Source organism: Emiliania huxleyi, assembly GCF_000372725.1.
Source record: "Emiliania huxleyi CCMP1516 unplaced genomic scaffold EMIHUscaffold_350, whole genome shotgun sequence".
In the NCBI taxonomy this organism is placed as follows: Eukaryota; Haptophyta; order Isochrysidales; family Noelaerhabdaceae; genus Emiliania; species Emiliania huxleyi.
This window is the reverse complement of record NW_005199362.1, coordinates 7,871-15,121: the sequence shown is the minus strand read 5'-3', so window position 1 is coordinate 15,121 and position 7,251 is coordinate 7,871. Positions and strand designations below refer to the sequence as shown.

The window sequence follows — 7,251 nt, the reverse complement described above, 5'->3', positions numbered from 1 at the left end:
CTCCCCGCAGCACTCCTCCCCACAACACTGCTCCTCCCCCCTCCCGCCCATCCTCCGCTCGCCCCGCGGCGCCCGGCGGCGGGACGGCGGCGGCGGCGCGGCGGCGCGGCGGCGTCACGTCTCGAGAGGCGCCTAGACAGGTCCCGAGAAGGTTCGGGGAGAGCTCCGAGAAGCTTCCGAGAAGCTTCCGAGAAGCTTCTCGAGGCGCGCCGTGCGACGCGCTCGACCGCTGCGAGCCGCTCCGCGCGGGCGACGCTGCGCGGCCCAGGTAGCACCTGTCGAGAGGCTCAGCGCGACGGCTCGGCGAGGGCGAAGGGGCAGGGCGGGGAGGCGCGAGCGAGGCGGTACGCACGGTGTGGGCGGCTCGTCTGCGCCCGCCTCCGCCGCCTCCTCCTCCTCCTGCTCCACCGCCTCCTCCTCCGCCGCCTCGGCTCCTTTGTCCGCCGGGCCGCCCTCCCGGCACGGTGTGGCTGGGGCGGGAGGGAGGGCAGCGCAGCCACTCTCAGGCGGAGCTCCAGAGGGCCCCGCCTCGACCTCTGCGGCCGCGGGCTCCGGCGGCTGCTGCTGCTGCTGCTGCGGCGGCGGCGGTGGCGGCGGCGGCGGCGGCTGCTGCTGCTGCGGCTGCTGCTGCTGCGGCTGCTGCGGCTGCTGCTGCGGCTGCTGATGTGGTGGCGGCGGTGGCGGCGACTGCTGCGGCGGCGGCGGCAGCCTCTGCTGCGACAGCTGCAGCGGCGGCTGCGGCGGAAACTGCGGCGGCGACTGCTCGGCAGTTGCCTCGTCGTCCTCACCCTCGTCCGCCTTCTCGGTGGCGTCGCCGTCCTCGTCAGCGCCGTCCTTAAAGCTGGAGGAGTTGGGCTCCGTGTCGCTGCCGCTGCCGCCGCCGCCGCCGCCGACTCCGCCTCCACCGCTGCTGCCGCCTCGCCCGCCTCGGCCAGCGCTGGCGGGCGGGGCGTCGGCACTGGCGGGGGCGGCACTGGCGGGGGCGGGGCGGAAGGGCGAGGGCGCCGCCGGCGCTGCGGAGGGCGCCGAGCCAGCGCGGCTGGCCGGGGATGGGTGCCCGGACCGGCCGGTCGATCCCGAACGGGCGATGGACTGCCGGTGCGCTTGCGAGGCCGCCCTCGCGGACGGCTGCAGCTGCGACTGTTGCGAGCTGGACGCGAGCTGCGACTGCGAGCCAAGCTGCGAGCGCGAGGAGCGGAGCGCGGAGTCCGCTACAGACGCGGTGGCGCCGCCCTCCACCCGCGGCAGCGACATCACCGACCAGTCCGGAGGCGTGCCTCGCGCGCCGCCGCTCCGCAGAGGTGTAGCGGGCGCGGCGGGATCGGCGTGCTGAGCAGAGCCCGGCGATGCCGAGGGAGCAGACGCCGGCTCGGATCTGGGCGCGGGCAGCCTGGAGTCGGCGTGCGCGTGATCGGCGGCAGCCCCGAGCGGAACGGCATCGGAGCTGCCCTCTAGATTGGACGCCGAAGCTGCCGCCGCCGGTGAGGCCGGCGGTGTCCGAGCAGGCGGCTCCTCCTCGATCTGCGTCTGGGACGTGACCCCGCCGCCCTCGGAGTTTGGACCGGCAACGGGGCTGAGCTCGAGCGCGAGTGAGTGGGAGCTTGTAGATGGGCTCATTCCCAGTTCAGCGGGTCGGTCGCTGATGTCTCTCGCGCTCAGGCTTGAAAAGAGAAACAAACCTGAGCCCGCGAGCAAAACACACGCTTCCCTGTGTTATATGTCGCGGGGGGGGCCTGCAGCGCCGGGGCCGAGGACACGCTTCCCTGGTCCCGAGTCCCTCTTTGGCGCGCCGGCCACCCTGCCAGTGCGGCACGCCGTCAGCAACGACTCTGAAGATTTCCTGTCGATCCTGCTGGAGGAGTTCGATCGCAACGCCTTTGAGATCGCGCTGCTTCCTCACGTCGCTCTCACCTGCAAGAGGGCGCTCGCATGCACGTACTATGCGCTGCGCGAGCGCCTCACCCCGCACCTGCGTGCCGCCACCCTCTCCGTCCGGCGGGGCGACGCCATCTGGAGCAACGCGCTCTTTGTAGCCAGGCTGCCCGGTCTGACGGACCTACGGGTGGAGGGCGAGACATGCCTGCCCTCGATGGACCTGGCGCGGTACAGGCGGCTGGACGCCCTGAAAGTCGGCTCGCTCGTGGGTGCCCTTGCCCCACCACCTCGTGTGTGTGGAGAAGTTTACCTTACCTTACCTTACCTTACCTTTTGGGTGATAATAGTGGTGTGATTGTGAAGTGGTGGTGGAGATGCTCCCACGGTGCCGAGGTGCCGACGCGGCGCCGGAGTGGCCGGCGCTGCTCACTACGACCACGACGGCTACTCTGATGCTCCAGGCCGGCCCGTCCTACCCGACGGTGGCACTCTTCCACGTCTCGCTCACGCTGAGAAAAATTCTGAAACGGCGTGCAGCAGAGTCACCGACGAGTTGGTCCGCGTGCCTCCTCGTGTCCCGTACCGTTCTCACACATCCATAAACTCACTTTGGCCTCACTGAAGCGATGCCTCTGAATCCTTAATCCTCGGATTTTAGATTAGGACGCACCGCAGCGTGGCAGCGTGGTGCACAACAAAACCTCCCATACGTGTTTGTCTCCTCCTTTCCTCGGGCTGTTCCATCTCCTCGTCTCTTTCCTACCTAGGCGGGGCGGGGGTCGGGGGGGCGGCGGGCGCGGGGTGCGAGGTGCGGTGCGGTGCGTGCAATCGTGTGTTTGGCGTTATGCGTTGTGTGTGCCTTCGCTCCGGATCAAGCACCGACCCCCTGTGAGACTATGGACGGTGCCTGGGGCTCGAGACTGGCTGGAATGGAACATCGGAAGAGCTTTAACAACGAACCTACTCACAACAAACTTCCACCGGGGACGCCGACAGCGATCAGCGTGTCAGCATTGAACAATCGCCTACTTTGCCGAGCTCCACCACCATGCTCTCCTTCTGTGCGACGCTACTTACGCGGTCGCCACCGTACGCCAACCCTTTCCACCAAGCCTTATCTCACCTAACCTCGCTGTTCAGCCGGCTTTCGCCCTGCCTCCCAGCTCACATCACCCGGTCGCCACGATTCGCCCTGCCTCGCAAGCCTCACTTCACCCTGTCTCGCCTGAGGGGTGGCCCGTCTACCGTCTACCGGTAGACCGGGTAGACGGTAGACCATTTGGTAGACGAGTCTACCGCAGTCTACCGGTAGACCGTAATGAACCTACGACACCAGTCTACCGGTAGACTTGGTAGACCGCGGTAGACTGCTACCACTTTTTCAGCCGCCGAACGGTAGACCGCCGCCGCCGGACGGTAGACCGCCTCGGCCAGTTGAATATGCAGCCTCCAGTTCTCCACTCTGGCGCCAATTTGGCAGACGAGCGCCGGCAGATGCCCTCGCGGCCTGCCGGCGAACGTCCGTCCGGCGAGAACGCGCGATGAAAGTGCGGTCTGCCGCGCGGGCGAAATCTGCCGGTGAGGAGAGAGGCTGTTGAGCGCGGTCGCTGTGAGCTTCACCTCATGCCATTTCCGTGCGAGCCGCGCTCCGTGTCTTTTATGAGATCAAATGAACGTCTTTACACACTCATCGGGGGGAACCGCTCACTGCAGAGCGCCGCCCTCTCGCGGCTCTCGAGGGAGAGCGAGTTTTCGCCAGACAGCCACACGTCCATTATGGCGCGCGTTCTCGCCGGACGGACGTTCGCCGGCAGGCCGCGAGGGCATCTGCCGGCGCTCGTCTGCCAAAGTGGCGCCAGAGTGGAGAACTGGAGGCTGCATATTCAACTGGCCGAGGCGGTCTACCGTCCGGCGGCGGCGGTCTACCGTTCGGCGGCTGAAAAAGTGGTAGGGATCCCTAGACCAGTCTACCGCGGTCTACCAAGTCTACCGGTAGACTGGTGTCGTAGGTTCATTACGGTCTACCGGTAGACTGCGGTAGACTCGTCTACCAAACGGTCTACCGTCTACCCCAGTCTACCCCAGTCTACCGGTAGACGGTAGACGGGCCACCCCTCAGTGTGTCTCGCAGGTCCCGCTCGTCACCTTCGACGGAGCTCCCGGTACCACCTTCACCTTCAACGAGCTGAACGACCCCGTCATGGCACATGGGCGGGTCGGCGGGTACACGTACTCCCGAGAGGGCGTAATGAATTTAGTAATGTGATGCGTATCTAGATATGGGCCTCCTTGCAAGTTGCATATGCGTAGCAGTACTGCTCGCGATTGCTTATACCTTATAGGAGCGTCGCGAGAACGCTACGGTACTGACTACTATGTTGCCTCCGACAGCTGGGCCGCGCTACACCAATCTACGCATCATCTCGATGCACTCCGCCTTCTTTCCGCCACAGTGCACCGCCAAGGTGTTGCCCGATGGTATCTGCAGTGCTCGAGCTTGATCGTTGAGATGAGACCGGACGCGGTGGTTGAAAAACCAGACGTTGAGATGTTTGCCACGCACGACGTTGCCATCGTACGGGAAGGCTTCCACGCGTACTCGCGGTGCGACGGGAGCAGTCGGATTCAACTTCTTGAGGGCGGTTGAGGCCAGGGATCTCTAGACACTACTGCCGCCAGGATCCTGCGCCACGGCTCATCACCAAATCCCGAGTTGCTCTCATTCCATCCCGCGCAATTGAGACGCAAAACATATGACGGGCGTAGATTCGACCTCCATCGAACTGGCGAAAATGCTCGTAGGCCAGCGATTCCGACACGTAGTTTCCTCCGAGCCGAGACGGCCGCTCTCGGAAGAGCCTTGCAAAGTGGGGATAGACGTCCGCGAAAATGTCGTACTGCCTTGGCTCGCCGACTGCGAAGCCATCCGATTCGAAGTAGAACGTTTTGTTCAAATCAATGGTGCGCAGATCAACGAAGGGTACGCCAAATGCGGTGTCGGGGCGCATACGAACGACGTGCGTGTAGCGCACATTGTGCGTGTACTCGTATTCGGATCGCATGCGGTTCGAAATGTAAATGCCGCGCCACATGGCGATGCGGTTGACTGACGACTTGTGAATAACAGCGCGCTCGTAGGTGTCATGTGCCTGCATTCGCGAATACTCCGGGAATTCGGAAATTAGGAAGTCGCGAATTTGTCTAGTGAATGGTATGGCGACCAGCGCCTTTGACCACGGCTGAGCCCGCATCCATTCGACTGTGGCCTCGTCGGCTTTGGCAACATGCAGATACGAGAAGACGTCCGCATCGTTCGGGCGTTGAATTGAGGCGACAAAGTTGGACGCCAATCGCTGAAAGCTCCGCAACTCACCCGACATGCAGATGGCGACGCGGGCAGCTGCGAGAGGAGGCGAGGGCGGTGGGATTGGCCGAACGCGTTCGACTCTCCATGCTGCTGGTGGCCTCTTATGCGAGCACGCGAGCGACAAGTTGGCGTGGTGATACCACCGACAGGAATGCTGCCGCGCATTGTTAGTGCTGCTTGCGACAGTTAAGCAGCGTGGGCAAGAGCGACAGAGGTGAACGCATGCGTCGTGTGACGGCGCGTCAAATTCGCCATAAAGGGTCAACGGCATATCACATCCAGACGACGAGGGCAGCTTCAGCTGCTTCAGCAGCAAATTCCAATCAACTCGCGGCGGATGCCGGCGCACGGACTGGTTGACCTGCTGCAAGTAGGTGACGGCGCGCCCATGCCACTTATGTGGCGGCTCGAAAGTGGTGCAGGATGCCCAACAGAAGCAGCCCATTGGCAGGCGTAGCGTAAACGCAACACTGTCTGCGCAAAGCATGGCACACGTGTCGACGGCGCTGGCGTCGTGCTCGCGGTAGGCGCCAGCGAGTGTCTCATTTCGCCGGCAATGCCGCTGCACACAACGCCAGTCTGCCTGGCTGGAGCACTTGAGGCCGACTCGAGCTTGGCTGTCCAGCAATTGCCGCGAGCCGGAATGCGCGGGGAGCGTTGGCAGAGCAGCGGCAAGTGAGCCCAAAATCGTCAGCATGACCATGCCCCCCCCCCCAACGCTCAGATAAAAGAAAACGAGCCGCGCGATTAGGTGGCCTGTAGGCTTGGCTGCAAAGGGGATTTTCGCGTTTTGTTTTTTTGCTCACAAAAGCGGGCGGCGTCTCGTGCTCGCAACCCTCTCCGAGGTCGTGCTTGACCGCCCTCGAGGTCGTGCTTGACCGCCCGCCGGTCGCCGTCCCGGCGCGAGATGCAGCCGGGCTTGCCGTCGTCCAGCCCTTTTTGCTTCGGTTCGTCGGCAACGACGCGCCAGTCCTGGCGCAGCCGCCCCGCCGTGCGCGCAGCCGCCCCGCCGTGCGGTCCACGGCCTTGCAGCCCGTCGACGCGCCCGACGACGTGACCGCGGCCGAGATGGAGGCCTTCATGCATCACACCGAGTCGAGCTTGTACCAGCCGCCCGACGACAGCGACATCGCCCACGAGTTCATCGAGTGGCAGGCGGCGCGCCGCGAGACGTTGCGGGCCGCCGATGCAGGCCGCCCTCGCGACTCGCAGGCCGACGTCGCCGCACCCGACGCCGCCGGCGCCGACGATTCGCCCGACACGCCTCGCGCCTCCGGCGAGCCCTCGCCCGCGACAACCAGACGGGGCGCGCGACTCTGCCCGCACCTGCGCCGGCGGCGGCGGCGTCCGGCCGCCGCCGCCGCCGCCGCCGCCGGAGCAAGCCGCTCGCCGGCGGCGGCGGCGACATCAAGGAGACAACTCGGAAGTCGAGATGGACGCGCTGATGGTCGAGCGGCCCTCTCTCTCTCTCTCTCTCTCTCTCTCTCTCTCTCTCTCTCTCTCTCTCTCTCTCTCTCTCTCTCTCTCTCTCTCTCTCTCTCTCTCTCTCTCTCTCTCTCTCTCTCTCTCTCTCACCTGAGGGAGGGTGTAGAATGTAGAGCGCTGTATACTCGAGTAGCTCTCTCTGACTGACTGATCGAGCGAGCGAGGGCGCCGAGGGGTCCCGTACCATGCGGAATCAACCCTATCCAGTGCTCAAGTGCTCAAGCTGTAGAGCTGTAGAGCGCTGAGTGTAGAGCTGTAGAGCTCTACATCCGGCGCGGGACGGACTGCCTGCGTTGTAGTATGTAGAGCGATGTAGAGCGCGAATTCACAGTGAAATCACTATAAGTAAATAGGCTAGTTCCATTTCACTGTGGCACAGCTCGCGTTACAAAACCTTGATTTTGACCATTGCGCGAAAAAGGTACATCTCGGTGCCTTCCAGAGGCAGCTGCGACCCCGCCGAGTAGACGGTTGCTCACAGCAGGTGGCGCGGTGTGCAACCGTCCACTCGGCGGGGTCGCAGC

At 64.5% G+C, this 7,251-nt stretch overlaps 1 protein-coding gene across 1 annotated transcript; it reads right to left on the bottom strand.

The window, feature by feature from the left end:
* Nucleotides 1–4,276: 4,276 nt before the first annotated feature.
* EMIHUDRAFT_242039 (hypothetical protein) lies at nt 4,277–6,372 on the bottom strand (the record flags this gene model as incomplete). Its single annotated transcript, XM_005772749.1, has 5 exons — nt 4,277–4,461; nt 4,649–5,275; nt 5,519–5,998; nt 6,100–6,214; nt 6,334–6,372. 5 exons carry the CDS (start codon nt 6,370–6,372, stop codon nt 4,277–4,279), a joined length of 1,446 nt encoding a protein of 481 aa, XP_005772806.1.
* Between the last annotated feature and the right edge of the window lie 879 nt (nt 6,373–7,251).